Source organism: Bos indicus x Bos taurus, chromosome 13 (assembly GCF_003369695.1).
Source record: "Bos indicus x Bos taurus breed Angus x Brahman F1 hybrid chromosome 13, Bos_hybrid_MaternalHap_v2.0, whole genome shotgun sequence".
Lineage (NCBI taxonomy): Eukaryota > Metazoa > Chordata > Mammalia > Artiodactyla > Bovidae > Bos > Bos indicus x Bos taurus.
The window spans coordinates 61,726,277-61,743,193 of record NC_040088.1 but is presented as its reverse complement, the minus strand read 5'-3'; the positions used below and the strand labels follow the sequence as shown (position 1 = coordinate 61,743,193).

General features: G+C 35.9%; 1 protein-coding gene across 2 annotated transcripts in view; it reads left to right on the top strand.

Annotated features, from left to right (window-relative positions):
- PLXDC2 (plexin domain containing 2) overlaps positions 1–16,917 on the top strand; it is a 418,172-nt gene that overhangs the window by 305,460 nt on the left and 95,795 nt on the right. For both annotated transcript variants that reach the window (XM_027560001.1, XM_027560002.1), the window contains exon 7: positions 7,578–7,677. In XM_027560001.1, the coding sequence (XP_027415802.1) occupies positions 7,578–7,677 (100 nt within the window). The remainder of the gene's footprint in view (positions 1–7,577; positions 7,678–16,917) is intronic.

The window sequence follows — 16,917 nt, the reverse complement described above, 5'->3', positions numbered from 1 at the left end:
TGTTTTTATATCATATCACTTCCCTCTATTTTAAATACATAAAGTGCAAACCATAAAACACTAAACTATCAAGAAATAATTCCAAGAAAAATGTAGATACAGATGTTTTTATATCATATCACTTCCCTCTATTTTAAATACATAAAGTGCAAAATTGTATCTGCATGGCTTTATTTAGGCTCTAATTCATTTGCATTTATACAATTTTGTTATCTCACATACTAAAGCTCCCCAATATCTTCATTTTCTAAAACTTCCCATAGTACAAGATAATGACAGATTGAACCATTCTTCCTTTATAATATTGGGAGTGAAAATAACTAAATAAAGTAGCAAGGAAGTAGGAATCAATGACCTACAAGAAATAATTATATTTAGAACAGAAAGTTTATTCTAATGCCGCCCTGCAACTAGTAGGTTATGTTGTCCTTGGACAAGGTATTTGATCGTCCTGGGTGCATTTTCTCCTTCTAAGCCCCACTTCCCTTTAATCTTTGAGATGACATGGAGAGGTTTGTTTCACACAGGGCTCCTGTCCATATCAGGCCATATCCCATTTCTCTGCTCTGAGGATTCCAGAACCTAAGAGCTAATTTGTCCTTGAGGCAAAAGGCCTTGTACTTTCCCAGGCCTCCTCAAATCCAGGGTATGCTTCCTAATTCCATTTCCTTTCCCTCGCTGTTTTATTCCCAACTGTTTAGGCAAATTCCTTTATCCAGCTATCATATCAGAAGATCTCCCCATTATGGTTTTCATTATCCTGAGCCAAGTTGTACAGGCTTCTTCAGGGGGTAACTGCCTCACTCTCTTCTTTTAAAAGATGCTCCAGCTCTACTTTGTCAGTTCAGTAATGGGCAGTCTTTAAGTCAGAGGGTTCAGTGATGTGTATTTAAAACATGGATATGTTCACTTCAGTTCATTCGCTCTGTCATGTCTAACTCGTTGAGACCCCATGGACTGCAGCACACCAGGCTTCCCTGTCTATCACCAACTCCCGGAGCTTGCTCAAACTCATGTCCATTGAGTCAGTGATGCCATCCAACAATCTCATCCAATGGATATATTTCCCACATCTAGATATTTGAAGATTTCACATAAAAATATAGATTTGTCTCCTTTCTTGAGAAATCAGAAGCCCTGGAACACTCATCCTACATTTCCACTCAGTGGCAATTGGCTAGAAAATTTACTCTTGGTGTGCTCTCTCCAATGTCTCCTTCATCAATTTCTTCTTTCCTACCCGAGACCATTTCTAACTTATGTAGAAATGAAGTTGGAAGCCCCTCTTTTAATATAGAGCTGTTCTTGTCAATTTCATCCTGTTGTCTGCTTCCAGATTTTCTATGGGGTACAATCATGAAAATGAGAGTAGGAAGCATTTTAAGAATATAGCTTTAGGGACTGCCTTGTGGTCCAGTGGTTACGAATCTGCCTTCCAATGCAGGTGATGTGTTGAGGAACTAAGATCCCACATGCTGCAGGGCAACCTAGCCCAAGTGCCACAACTAAGGCTTGATGCAGCCAAATAAATAATTTTTAATAATAATATTAAAAATAATATATCTTTAACTTATGGCTCATCTTTGCTTTCAGGCCATTAAGTGCATTGCTGAATAGCTGGCATATGAAAAACATTCAGAAACTGAAAGCTAGAAGCAGATTAAAACAATTGTGAGAACTGGCAGCGATATTCAGGAAAGCAAATGGATGTTTGTATTGTCAAATTTAACTGAAAGCCCTGCTGTTCAAATGTAGTTTTCAGACAACTAAGCCCTAATACTCAGGAATTTATGTGTTGCTTTGATAGTAATAAAAGAGAGCATGACTTTTAAAAATTGGATGTCCTACTGCATAAGGAGAAGCCCAGTTAGATTTTTAAGGGAGATGAGGTAGGAAGTTAAGGGTTAAGTGAAGGTAAGAGTGGTTAAAATTGCAAGCTTTGGGGTTTTTTTAAGGTACATGTATAAGCTATTAGACACCACGTTGCTGTTGTTAGCGAGTGAACAAAAATGAGTTTAAAGTAATTCTTCTCCAGTTGCATTCTGCTAGGCATATGATTCATACTTGGGAGCACATGCTCTGCAATCAGACCCTTGCTGAGATGCTGTGCTGCCTATTAGATACATAGCTGGGCCATAATGGAAACAAATGAATGTTTTGGCAAGGTTTGCAGGGCAGAACACACAGAAAAATAAAATTCTGTTCCCTCTGACTCGAGCAGCATGCTGTTACCCACCTAACTGTTATAGAGACAGACATAAAAGTTCACGTTTTCAGTACTGTGTCTGGCCCTTGTGTCCTGGAGAATAATACCACAGACGGAAAAGAGAACAATTTCTGTCTCTGAATCTTCCCCCAAAGCCCTGCATGCTCTGCCCTAAGCTGACGCCTGATACCATTTCCTGCCTTAATTTCACCTAGTTATTCCAACTCTTTTCTGCCTCCATACTTCATGTGCTTCACTGTATCATTTCTAGAAAAAAATTATACTTACTTAAGTAACAAACTTATCTATGTCTTATGAAATGGAAGGAAAATTAAAATACCTTAAAAGAAAAGAATTGACAAATGCTTGTGTAAGCCGAAATGGAAGCATATTTTAACTGGTGTTAACACTCCTTTTCTGTATCTGTCCTGTGGAATGAAAAACCTGTTCTTAGAAATTTATGATTCATTACAAATCATACGGAGGTCAAGTGAAAATTAAGCTTAGCTTTAATCATAAAAAGGTGAGTATTACAGGCTCTTGAAAATAATGAAGCCACATTTTTTAAAAGCTGGTGTTGTTCAGAGATTGTATGCAGATTGGCTTCCTGACTGACATCCTCAGGAACTAACTTAGGAGAGATTTTAAGGATGAATATAAATTTGGAGAAAGGATAAAGAATAGCTTCCATAAGTAGAGTTTCAGAGTTTTTGTTCTTGGACATTACCCTTGGCTATGGCTTCTCTGAGTTGCGTACTTTGTATCCAATACAGAGTCTGCTATAGAGTAGGGGACTGTGACACTATGACAGGTCCTTGTGCTAATTTTGTGCACTCTCAGTTCTAATTCTAGACAGTTTATTTGTATACATATGCACACACACAATTGCTTTGTTGATGTTAGTAAAAAAAAAAAAATTGTTCATTTTAAATGTAGTTTTAGCCGTGCTCCTGATTTAGCTTAACAAATGGCCTCTCATTATAAGCTGTGAAGCCTGGCCTGACTCGCTCACAGGGAGCTCACATGGCCCAATTACTTACTGCAGTAAGTGAGTAGATGAACCATCTTTATGCTGAACAACCCCACGCCTTTGAGGTTTTGAAGTGAAAAGATAACAGCCCAAGAAGGCAAAGTGGAAAAGATAGGACAGTATCAGGTGAAGAGAGGCAGACGTGTTCCTGAAAGAAATCTAAGAGAAAGCCTACACTTGGCCTCATTAATCTTCTCCCAAATTAAGCATTTCATCCAATTGATAAAAGTGGTTTTATTCTAAACATGATATGTAATCGTTTCCTAAAAGACTTGGCTGGCGTCTAGGAAAATGTGGAGAGTCAAAAGCTTCTTGTACATTTTCATGTTAATATTTAATCAGGATAAAATAGCAGAGTTTTAGAAATTCTATGCTTTTATTCATGCACTCTATAAAATGTGAAAGAAGAGCGCTTGAGGCCAGTGGTATTGCAGCCCTCTTCCTTTTGCATCGCTTCCTGCCCCTAGTCTCCTCCTTCTCTGGACCTTTCTATGCTGCTCTTCACAGCTGTCTTCTCTGCACAAGCAGAGGACACTATGCTCATAGCCAGCAATGGGAAGAACCCTGAAGCTGTGCAGCACACTGGCCCCAGTGAAAAGCATGCCATTTTTCTTGCTACTAAGACCAGAAGTCTTGATGATGCTGTTGACTTCTTCTCCCTCTCCTTAAATCCATGACATGCTCACCAAGAATCATCTTCCTGCCACTCCAGCTCCTATACTTACCACTTACCTAGTATACTTCAAGCCACATATATTGATACTAAGTATGACTTGTTCTTATTTAGTTGCCATGTCATGTCTGACTCTTTTGCTACCCCATGGACTGTAGCCCACCAGGTTCTTCTGCTCATGGTATTTCCAGGCAAGAATACTGGAGTGAGTTGCCATTTCCTTCTCCAGGAGATCTTCTTGACTTGAGAATTGAACCCATGTCTCCTGCACTGGCAGGCTGATTCTTTACCACTGAGTAACCTGGGAAGCCCAAGTATGACTTGGCAATTACTAAATAAATTATCTCAGAGTTTCATTTAGTAAATAAACTTTTAGGGACAAAAATCTTGGTTTGATTTTGTTTGTTTCTGTTGTCCACATATCAGAATACTTCTTAATGCTGGTTAAGAACTGGGCACACTGATATAAAATTGGCAATACCACAACATTGTTCAGGAGAAGACCGATTAGTACATAAAGGGAAAATGTCATCTTCCATTTACTTGTTTTGAGATAATTCCACAAATTTCAGAAACATTAAAATGTCCTCTTAGTTGGTCAGTTTCAATGAAATAACCCTTTTTATACTTTCATGATGTTGAGGCAAAAATAAGCAGTATAGCCCTTATTATATCTTCTCTCCAAGTTATTTTCCTTTCTTTTTATTGGTATGCTGTTTATTATGGTTTATACAACCATATCTGATCTAATATGTTCTTTAATGAATTTCCCACAGGTGGTCCACAAGCTGCTTTTTCTACTTAAAGATTTGTTCATGCATTTACCCTTCCTTTTCATTTCTTGTCCCTTTATTTATTGAAGATTTTTTTCTTTTTTGTGTTTTTAATTAATGTATTTGTTTACTGTACAATATTGTATTGTTTTTGCCATACATTGACATGAATCAGCCATGGGTGTACATGTGTTCTCCATCCTGAACCCGCCTCTGACATCCCTCCCCATCCCATCCCTCTGGGTCATCCCAGTGCACCAGCCCCGAGCACACTGTATCATACATCAAACCTGGACTGGTGATTCATTTCACATGTGGTAATTTACATGTTTCAATGCCATTCTCCCATATCATCCTGCCCTCGCCCTCTCCCAGAGTCCAAAAGACTGTTCTATACATCTGTGTCTCTTTTGCTGTCTCGCATATAGGGTCATTGTTACCATCTTTCTAAATTCCATATATATGTGTTAGTATACTGTACTGGTGTTTTTCTTTCTGGCTTACTTCACTCTGTATAATAGGCTCTGGTTTCATCCACCTCATTAGAACTGATTCAAATGTATTCTTTTTAATGGCTGAGTAATATTCCATTGTGTATATGTACCACAGCTTTCTTATTCATTTGTCTGCTGACGGACATCTAGGTTGCTTCCATGTCCTGGCTATTATAAACAGTGCTGCGATGAACATTGGGGTACACATGTCTCTTTCCCTTCTGGTTTCCTCAGTGTGTATGCCTAGCAGTGAGATTGCTGGGTTATATGGCAGTTCTATTTCCAGTTTTTTAAGGAATCTCCACACTGTTCTCCATAGTGGCTGTACTAGTTTGCATTCCCACCAACAGTGTAAGAGGGTTCCCTTTTCTCCACACCCTCTCCAGCATTTATTGCTTGTAGACTTTTGGATCGCAGCCATTCTGACTGGCATGAAATGGTACCTCATTGTGGTTTTGATTTGAATTTCTCTGATAATGAGTGATGTTGAGCATCTTTTCATGTGTTTGTTAGCCATCAGAATGTCTTCTTTGGAGAAATGTCTGTTTAGTTCTTTGGCCTATTTTTTTATTGGGTCATTTATTTTTCTGGAATTGAGCTGCAGGAGTTGCTTGTATATTTTTGAGATTAATTTTTTGTCAGTTGCTTCATTTGCTATTATTTTCTCCCATTCTGAAAGCTGTCTTTTCACCTTGCTTATAGTTTCCGTTGTTGTGCAGAAGCTTTTAATTTTAATTAGGTCCCATTTGTTTATTTTTGCTTTTATTTCCAATATTCTGGGAGGTGGGTCATAGAGGATCGTGTTGGAGAGTGTTTTTGCCTATGTTCTCCTCTAGGAGTTTTATAGTTTCTTGTCTTACATTTAGATCTTTAATCCATTTTGAGTTTATTTTTGTGTATGGTGTAAGAAAGTGTTCTAGTTTCATTCTTTTACAAGTGGTTGACCAGTTTTCCCAGTACCACTTGTTAAAGAGATTGTCTTTTCTCCATTGTATATTCTTGCCTCCTTTGTCAAAGATAAGGTGTCCATAGGTGCGTGGATTTATCTCTGGGCTTTCTATTTCGTTCCATTGATCTATATTTCTGTCTTTGTGCCAGTACCATACTGTCTTGATGACTGTGGCTTTGTAGTAGAGCCTGAAGTCAAGCAGGTTGATTCCTCCAGTTCCATTCTTCTTTCTCAAGATCGCTTTGGCTATTCAAGGTTTTTTGTATTTCCATACAAATTGTGAAATTATTTGTTCTAGTTCTCTGAAAAATACCATTGGTAGCTTTATAGGGATTGCATTGTATCTATAGATTGCTTTGGGTAGTATACTCATTTTCACTATATTGATTCTTCTGATCCATGAACATGATATATTTCTCCCATCTATTAGTGTCCTTTTTGATTTCTTTCACCAGTGTTTTATAGTTTTCTATATATAGGTCTTTTGTTTCTTTAGGTAGATATATTCCTAGGTATTTTATTCTTTTCATTGTAATGGTGAATAGAATTGTTCATTCCCCTTTTTTCCTCTATAAAACTGGTAGTAAAAATAGTAATCATACCTCTAATGATTCTTTTCTTAATCTAGAAAAAATGACTAGTAGTAAGAATTTGTCTTACTACTGTTGTATCATGTTTAGTATATTCTCAGTGTGTCCTAATTTTTTAAAATGAATGCATTATAGATGTCTATAATATTCAGATTTTGGTTCTATTGAGATTTAAATTTAGGAGATATGACCTTAAACTGACCCATAATAATGTGTTTTCCATATGAGTTTTACCGAGGATAGTGAAGTTTGACATGCATTAACAAACAAATGCCAAATCTCACTGTATATTAATCAACTATATTAATATTAATTTTAATTTATCTATTAATATTAATTTTAATCAATGTAATAATCAAATGTATGTTAATAATATATAGTTAAGAGCACACTATTGTCTTTCTCTACATTTTATATCTACAAGGCCACTTGAAAACAAGGATTTTTTTCAACTATGAAAATGAATATATAATACAGTCTTTAGGGAAAACAAATGAAACCAAAAAAAATCTGTGTTTCTGAAATGATAGCCAGCACTACATGCATTCATGGTGTGCCAGTATGTGTGATAAGTTTTCAACATTCAACATCCATTTGATTCTCGGAGAATCTGTTACTTTCATCATCAAATAGCCCCATCTGTAGGACTAGGAACCCTCTTGTCACTTTAACCCATCAAATAGCTCTAAACAGATGTTATTTTCAGATATTTATATCTTTTTTCTTTACTATTTCCTGCTCTCTCTGTCCCTTCATCTCCATCATCTAATTTTATCCATTAAACAGAATGATGACATTCCCCACCCCTACCCCTGAATGAAATTCAAATCTAACTCATAACAATATGCTTTTTCTTTTCCAGATTCCTGTCTTGGTCACACAGATAAGTTCGACCAATCACCCAGTGAAAGTGGGCCTGTCAGATGCATTTGTCGTTGTCCACAGGATCCAACAAATTCCCAGTATGTAGAAGAAGGGTAATCTCAGAGTCTGAGTGCTGTAGGGGTAAATTGAAAGGAGGTTGATTTAGGCTAATTGCTGCTTCTTAATTATATTGTTTGGCTTATAAGTCTAATTGGCATTTGCTATCTCTCTGGTAGTGTTGAACTAATAATTTAGGAGGAGTGAAATTAAATAGCCAAGCCAAGACAGCTTGGATTCTTTGGAATAGTTTGGTTGTGCAGATATATTTCTTTTATTAATAGGAAGAAGAGCTTAAAAGAGTGACAAGTTATTTGACTGATAGTTGTGTGACTGTTTAGTTTACATAAATTTCTCAGCAAAAGAACAGCTTTGTGCCATTCTATATTTAAAACATTCTTATAAAATTATTTGAGAGTCTAAAGGAAGATTTATTTTAAAAAGTATAGAAATTGAGGTTAAAAAATATTGACAGAGCCATACCTATCACATAATATATTTTATTTTTTGGTTTAAATCACTTTTGCCTTTCTAGTGCAGTTTATATTTTTAGAATAAAAACATATATGTTACTTGGGCAGCTGGTCATCATATTAAAAATCAAAAATGTAACTGCTATTTGTAGTAGTTCTGATCATGTAAATAGCCATTTCTTGAAAGCTTCTGTTTTCAGAAACCTCCCTCTATTTCAAGAATAGCCCTAAAAGTTGCTTGGGTATGGTAGTACCAAAGGTGATTATTATTTGTGTCCTGGATGTATTCATGTAAAGCAAGAGGTTACAATATAATACGTCTCAAGATTAGATCATTCCTTTCCCTTTTGTTCAAAGGTCTTGTTCCTCTTTTATTTCCTTATAGCGGTAGACTTGATTTATCACATGCGTATGCTGTTTGTTCTAGACTTGTGCTACATCTGTTTAATTATGTCATCTCTCAAATATAGAAAGTAAATGCAGTGCAAATTAGACTTTTCAGAGCAGTGGATTGGCTGGAAACATTATAGGGGTTATCTTATAATTACAGTTTAGAATGACATTCATTTGTGGCAGTTCTGTTTGGTGAAGACAGTGAATCTTCCATGGCTGTTTCTCCTTGTTCACTGAGAATTTGTGGGAGGTAATATTCCAGCCAACTGTTAAATCAAGGCAGATTTTCCAGAAGCAAACCTGTACTGTGAACAGAGCAGAGACATATCCTTATGTGCAGGCAACATAAAGGCATCCTGACAGAACTCTTAGACAAGAGGCTGAGCCCTGGAAGAGGCCAAGTTGATTCCTGTGTGAGGAAGAATGTTCTCACATTTTTCCTTTCAGAGGTTTTCAGTCAAGCATGACCTGAGCCAATTATCACTCAAGTAAAAGGATCGCTAGTTTTATTTGTGGCTTCTTTCATCCCAGAAAGAATTTTATTTGCAGCTTCCTCAAAAGCCATCCTGGTACACATTGATATTCTGATATATTATTGTTTGAAGAAGAAGATCCACCAAAGTAAAGGAATTTTTTTTTTTTTTGCAAATGTATTTTAATATTCAATTATTGTATCAGAGGGGACTTCCCTGGCAGTCCAGTGGTTACAACTCCCCACTTCCACTGCAGGGAGCACAAGTTCAGTCCCTGGTTAGGGAACCAAGATCCCGCATACTGCTGCTGCTAAGTCACTTCAGTCGTGTCCGACTCTGTGTGACCCCAGAGACAGCAGCCCACTGGGCTCCTCTGTCCCTGGGATTCTCCAGGCAAGAACACTGGAGTGGGTTGCCATTTCCTTCTCCAATGCATGAAAGTGAAAAATGAAAGTGAAGTCGCTCAAGTCCGACTCTTAGCGACCCCATGGACTGCAGCCTACCAGGCTCCTCCATCCATGGGATTTTCCAGGCAAGAGTACTGGAGTGGGGTGCCATTGTCTTCTCTGAAGATCCCACATAAGGTGAGGCAAAAAATAAATAAATAAATAAGAAGAAGGAATAGAAAATTTATTGAATTGAATAAAAGTGAAAATATGACATATCAACTTAAAAAATATATGGGAAAAGGACCAAATTGAAAACAAAACTGTCAGAACTGACAGATGACAAAATTGTCCTCAGACAGCATCATCCCTAAATGCAATTTTTGCATCCCTTGTGACATTGTAATAGGGTGACCCTTATGTTTGGAGGGGAAAATATCCTTCTTAAGTATAAATTTCATTGAATAAATTGGCAACGTTAATATAAATTTTGAGAACAGATTACATCTGAAGTTTGGGACTCAGCATTCATCTAAAGGAAGTACTCAAGCTTTGAGTTCAGGGAGAAGCTTCTCTCAGGCAGGCTTTGCGCAAGAGTGATGTTCACATTTCCTGTTAACCTCAGTGTCATCTTGAGAAAATTTGCCAAGAAGGAACAGAAGTCCTGAGTTTCCAGTCCACTCATCCCTGCCGTTAGATGGGACCGTATTTTAGCAAGAACATTGGAATTGATGTGTTCTACTTAAAAGTCTTTGGAGAAACAGAGAAATTTTAATCTCCTTGAAAATCTGTTCCCACGTTTATAAAGTGTAACAGTATGTGTTAGGAAGTTCAATGTAAAAGACATGGTTGCTTGGTTGCATTGTATTCTCAGTCAGGGGGAAAAAAAAACAGCTTACTTATTTATGCCAGAGATTAGGCTAACCCAAGAATACCGTAATACAAGTTACACAAGTAATATTTTTTTGAGGAATTAGATGATTCCTAGAGATCAATATGCTACTTACTTGCACAATCAGAATTTAGATAAATATTTAAGTTCTTTTCAAGATTCTGTTCCCTTACTTAGCAACCTTGCTTATTAGGAGTCATCCTTATAGGGAATTTAAATCTTCTATCTCTGTTACCCCTTTTTCTTCTCCTGAGTGAATTTAGGGAAAACTGATCATTATCTTCAGTAATGGGTGGTTTTATTTCTTCTGTATTCCAAGGTGCAATATTATACAGGATCTCATTCTCATAAGATCGATTTTCTATTCTTTTAATCATTTTGGTTGGAGAAGGAAATGGCAACCCACTCCAGTACTCCTGCCTGGAAAATGCCATGGATGGAGGAGCCTGGTCGGCTACAGTCCATGGGGTCGCAGAGTCAGACAGGACTGAGTGACTTTACTTTCTCTCTTTCTATAGTTCCTTTTGGAGAAAGAAATGGCAGCCCACTCCAGTGTTCTTGCCTGGAGAATCCCATGGACAGAGGGGCCTGGTGGGCTACAGTCTATGAGGTTGCAAAGAGTTGGACACGACTGAGCAACTAACTAACACACAATCATTTTGGTTACCTGGGTTATAGACTGTAGATCCTTCGCTTAATCTAGCCATGACAACACGGGAAAGTATGACAACCATGAGAATAATTCTTCCCAGTGGACCCACAATTAGTATACCATTCTTATCAGATTTGGTAAAGGTTTGGTAAAGCACTCAAAAAGGTATAAGGCAAATGGAATTTGTTTATTATGAAGATTCACCTCCCTTTCATCATAACATCGACAACAAAACAATTTTTTTCAGTTTTTAAAGGCATCCAAATAATAAATGTTTTCCTTATTGCTTTCACCAGGGCTTATTAAAATAGACTTTACCTTTCAAAAAAGATTAGGTGGTCTGATAGTTTAAAATATCAAAGGGAATTCAGGCATTGTTAGTAAGTTAGTAAACAGTTCTGAGGTTACAAGGGAAATTCCTTTCCTCCTTCAAAAAAAAAAATGAAAAATGTCTATGATGAAATTAATCCTTATATTTGAAAAAAGTAAAAGATAAAAGCTAGTTAATAGTCCAGAAAGTTTAAGGGATATTGTCATGTGAATACTGGTTATGAGACCTTGAACATTTTATTTAATTTCTATAACTTTCTTTATGTGCAAAATGACCATCTTGGTATCTAAAGATACAATGTGTGTATAGCATGTGGTACCTGGCACAAAGGAACACTGTATTTGTATTTGCATGTATGTTTATTCATCAGAATCAACGTTGCTACTTTAAAAAGACAGTAGTGCTGACTGAGGTGTCCATACCCAGACCCAGTGCCCTGGAGAGTGAGGCCACAGGGAATTTCCACTCAAGGACACTTTGACACTCTCTCTGAAACTCATTCTTTCTGATTATGACATCATTTGTTTGTTAACCTATTGTATTGTCTGTTGGTTGTATATGTCTGCATTACCTTCTGTTTTTCATAAAATATTTTATAGAACTTAGAACAAAAGCCACAGAGATAAGTCAGTTCAGTCCCCAAAGGAACAGATGTGAAAAATAGGTCTACATGTAGGGAACTTGTTTATAAATTATAGAAATATGAGGTAAAAACATACTTAGGATTATGAGCACAGTCCATATTAATTCAAGGGAATTTTTAAAACAATAGAAAACCCAAAGAAGGAAATTAAAGTGCCCATAAATCTACTACAGAGAGATAACAATCAATATTTCCTTGTATCGTCATCCAGTATTTTGTTTATAGTGTATACAAACACACACAGGAAGAAAATTGGTATTATCCTGTAAATTCGTTTAGCGCCTGTTTTTCTTATATACAACATTTTTTTTTTCTACACTGCTAAATACCTGTCTAAATGTGGTCATCAATAGCTGCAACAAATTCCTTTGTTTCATAATTTATATAATTTGTTTCTGTACTGGTTTGTCATGTAGGTTGCTTTTCATGTTAATTATCAGTAAAACAACAGTACTGAACATCCTCTTTTTAAATGTTTACACATATCTAATTCATAAAAAGTGAATATGCAACCCTTAAATGTTAATGGATTTTTATGTACATTGACAAATTGTTTTCTATAAAGGCTATAACAATTTACTCCCCTGGCAGCATCATATTACATACCCTTTTTCCCCAAATGCTCTCAGACAATATTATCATTTTTTAAACTTCACAGATTTGATATGCAGAACATGGTATTTCATTGTTGCTCTAATATTCTTGTGATTACCAGAAAGTTTTAACATTGTCATCTATTCATAGATCATGTATAATTGCCATACGTTCTTGCTAAGTAGCTCTACTGAATAATTGTTTCTCAGTCTCAGCTTATGTCCCTCCAGATCCTTTTACACAGTACGTAGAGGTCTTGGATAAATGGACAGTGCTCACTGATACCGTTCATACTTGTTTGTTTCTCTCCTCCCATTTAACATTTTGAATTTCAGTCTCCAGAGTGCTGACTTTCCCCATCATCCCTCACCTTTTCCTTCACCTTCTGAGCTTAATGAGCATAACATTTCCAGCAAGAAATGCTGAAAGTCCACTCGTGTCTCCATGGTTGGCTTATTTGGAAATTCAAAGCTATGTCATTTCAGTAACGTCAAAGTTACAACTGCATGTAGAATTCCTGTACTAGAAACTAATCTGGAAAGCAGCTGACCTAACTTGAAATTGTTCTACTACAAGTTAAAATAATGACAATTTCTCAATCCCTTAGAATACTCCACTTTTTTCTTCCCACCAACATACATTAACTGGCTCTTTCGTAACACCAGTCCCTTTCTCATCGGCATGTACTATTTTAAATATACTGACACTGTTTGTGCCTTCACTTTGTTGGTTATTATTATTCACAGCTCAATGAGAAATAGCATTTTCAAAAATAATTTGGGAAGCAAATGTATTTTAAAAATACTTAGAGATTTAGGGAACTCTTTAGCACTGTATATAGTTTACCATACATGGTTTCCTTATGAAATTACAGAATAGGCAGCAATTTTTCAAAGAGCTTGATCAAAATGATGTGCACAGACTAAAAAAAAATGTAACTTAAACAGAAACAGAGATGCACTTTTATTATACAAAATACCTTAAGCTTTAATTCTAAAAAATAATAATAATAATAACAGCATAGACCAATACTATTCAATAGAACTTTCTGTGCTGTTGAAATGTTTTAAACCTGAATTGTCCAGTATGGACTTACTAGCCATACGTGACTACCATGCACTTGAAATGTGACTGGGGAATTGAATTTTTAATTGGATTAAATTAATTTCAATTGTAAGAGTTATGTATGACTCATGGTTACCATATTGAATAGAATGACAATGAACCATATGTATGTGTTGAAATAAAATATTAAATTTCAAGTATAATATTTATATTAACCTACTTTTTACTTCTTCTTTGCCTTTTGAAAGGCTTTAGGATTTTAGAAATGATTCAGTATTACATTTTCAAATTTAAGCATTCTGCTTTAACTGATTTTGCCCATAAAAAAATGTGTATAATTTTGGATTTGGTAGTAGGACACATCTATTATAATTACTTAGTAACTAAAATGAAAGAACATGTTGACAATATTTTTCCTTAATTTTTATACACTGCAATTAAAGCTTTTTCAGAAGACCTGAACCTCATCTATTATTTTCAAAGTTATCAGGACTTTTCTCATTCATTTAATGACGGATCGATCTACAAACCCTTCAGTAAATTGTGTCATCTTACCTTGTCTCTCCTCAAAATGAAAAACACTTCAAAATTATTCATTTTTACAGAAGATAAAATTGCTTCTCTTTACTGCACAGCTTCATTAGGCACTCCGTTGTCAAGTACATACTAGCTCACTCCAGGCTCAACAAAAGGAAGCAGAAATAGAAATCATGACATTTTCCCCATCAAGTCACCGCTCATAAAACTCTTCAAAGATAGAAAGCATTATGCAAAGTGATATTTTATTGCTTTAATACATATGGTTCTCCCATACCCTATTTGATTGATCTTGATTTTTCAAAAGAAGCAAAAAACAAGAATTTTTTAGATATTAGAAATCACTGATTAATTTTGACATAATTGAAATTTTTTTTAGAATTTTTATGAACACAAAAGAATAATGAGAGGAAAATCTGAGAGGTTCAGATTAGCACCTCATGGTCACCTAAATTTTATGTTGCCTTGTTCAGTGCTAACTTATATTATTGTTTAATAGGATTAGAACTATAGAGAGAATTTTAAACCATTTGAGGCAGGGATTTCCCTGGTGATCCAGTGACTAGGACTCTGTGCTCCCAGTGCCAGGGGCCTGAGTTCGATCTCTGGTCAGGGAACTGGATCCATATGCTGCAACGAAGTATTCACATGCCACAGCTAAGACCTAGTGCAGTTAAATAAATAAGAATAAATAAATATTTGTAAATGTTTGAGGCAGAAGTATCTTCTATTGTAGATGCTTTATTTCACAGCTCCAACCGGCTAATTCTTTTCATGTATTGGATTTTTGTGTGGGAAGCTTATGACTTCTGTAATAGTGCACTTTTTCACTCAAGAGTCTTTTTTTTCCGAGTCTTAATGCTGGGAATGAACTTGTCATTGAGTTTTGCAATATATGATATTTACATTAAAGAGTACTCTCACAAAATGGTGCTGTGTGCTAGGCCCAGTTGGGACTAGAAAAGAAAATAAATAATCTTCAGGGACCAGTCATTAAGCATTGCAACACATAGATAAGAACGTGTTAGCTAATCATTTACTTGACAATTCAGACAAGATATTAAAATATTTATATAAATGTAAGAATCAGACAATTTAGGAAATTTAGGAAATAACTCATACATTCTCTCTGTGAATGTTAGTTTTCAAGCAGACAAATAAACTAGATCATCGCTAATCATGCCACAGGGTACTCATTAAACTGTTTCCATTTGAGCTAGAATGGATATTGATTGGAGAGAATTCCTGGTGCTTCCATATGATCACTCAGTCCCTCCCGCTGATATTGTTTAAAATATCTAAAAAAGTGTAATTTGATGGTTATGCTTTGAATCATATTGCCTTAAGATTTTGATTATTGAATTTTATTCTCTATGTGTTAGCTGCTGAGAGATTTATTTCATTTCATTTAAAAAAATTTAAAGCCCTTCATGGGTATTATAGTTGATCTTGGTTTTGTAAAGATGTAATAAAACAGTTGAAGCTGCATCACAACAAGACAGAATGTTTGGTTCACCATTATTTTGGCTAGCTTCCTAAGAAGACACATGAGTGAAATACATTTCTGGAATCAAATGAAAGTTTCTAGCACTGGCAGGAGCTACCAGTAAATACATTCCTAATTACTTGTTTTTGACAGGGAGATGTCTGAACTACAACAGAAATGACCATTTGGAAGCTGTCATTAATTGGCAGGTCATCAAACAAAACTCATTCTTATTGATTTTGGTTTTGTTAAATTCATCTCCTCCCAATTGTTGGAGGTGTCTGAGCAGGTGATAGAAAAAGGTCAAAAAAGGTCACTCCTTCCCCTTACCCCATCTGCTTCATCAATAATAAACTCCCAGAGGCTTCACTGTCATGCCCATTGTTTGAGCTTTTCAAAGTACAGTATGAAATTAAAAGAAAACTAGTATTTTAAGCACCTACTAATATGATAGATACTATGCAAATTTTAGGATGAAGAAGGCTCATAAAGCCCCATCACAGTGATCCCAGGGCAAGTCCATGTTATTTATTTATTTCTGAGAGCTAAATTGTTTAGCAAAATGTATAGGAAACCAGTATATAGGAATGTATACCATTTAGGCAGAAGCTGAGTGATGGTTTCATATGCCTTAAAAGTTAAAAAGAGAGAGAGAAGACATGATTCATGTATATCAAGACACCTTACTAAATACCATGAAATTAGCATTTTTCACTAATGTTGGATAAAATTTCACTTGAAAATTATATATGCATCTTTTGTTTATGCCAAAAAGATGTGAATTGGATTTCTAAGCAGTTTTTCCTAATCTGAGAAACCTGAAGGTGTATTCAGTGAAGGGCTCTATATGCATCCCCAGTCCCCACAGAGTTCATTTTGGGCTACTCCCTCCCCTTCCTCTTCTGCTGTAGAACTTCATGGAGAATAATCAGAAGTGGGTGAAAGAATATGTGTGGAGAGAAAAGGAAGTGTGTGTAGGTTGTGAGTAAATATTTGACTTCCCTCCCAGATGTGTGGATATCTACATTTCCTGATCGTGGTTACTAACGGACAGCTTTCTGTCTTCTGAGTTACCACACTCCTGCTTCATGTCCTAGAGGGCATCATTGTTGGGTCTGTTGACTTCAATCAAAATTTAACCTTCCCTAATATAAAATGGGAGACAAAATCCCAGAAGCCTAATTTCAGGGCCTAAATCTATAGGAATTAGATCATTACATGCAGTATGATCTATGGTTGCCATATTGAAATTAGACAAAAATTATGTCTGACATTTTCTGAACACCTACTGTGTGAAAGGGATTATTCTAAGCAACTTTCATTTACTATCTCATCTTAATCCTCAAAACAACTCTG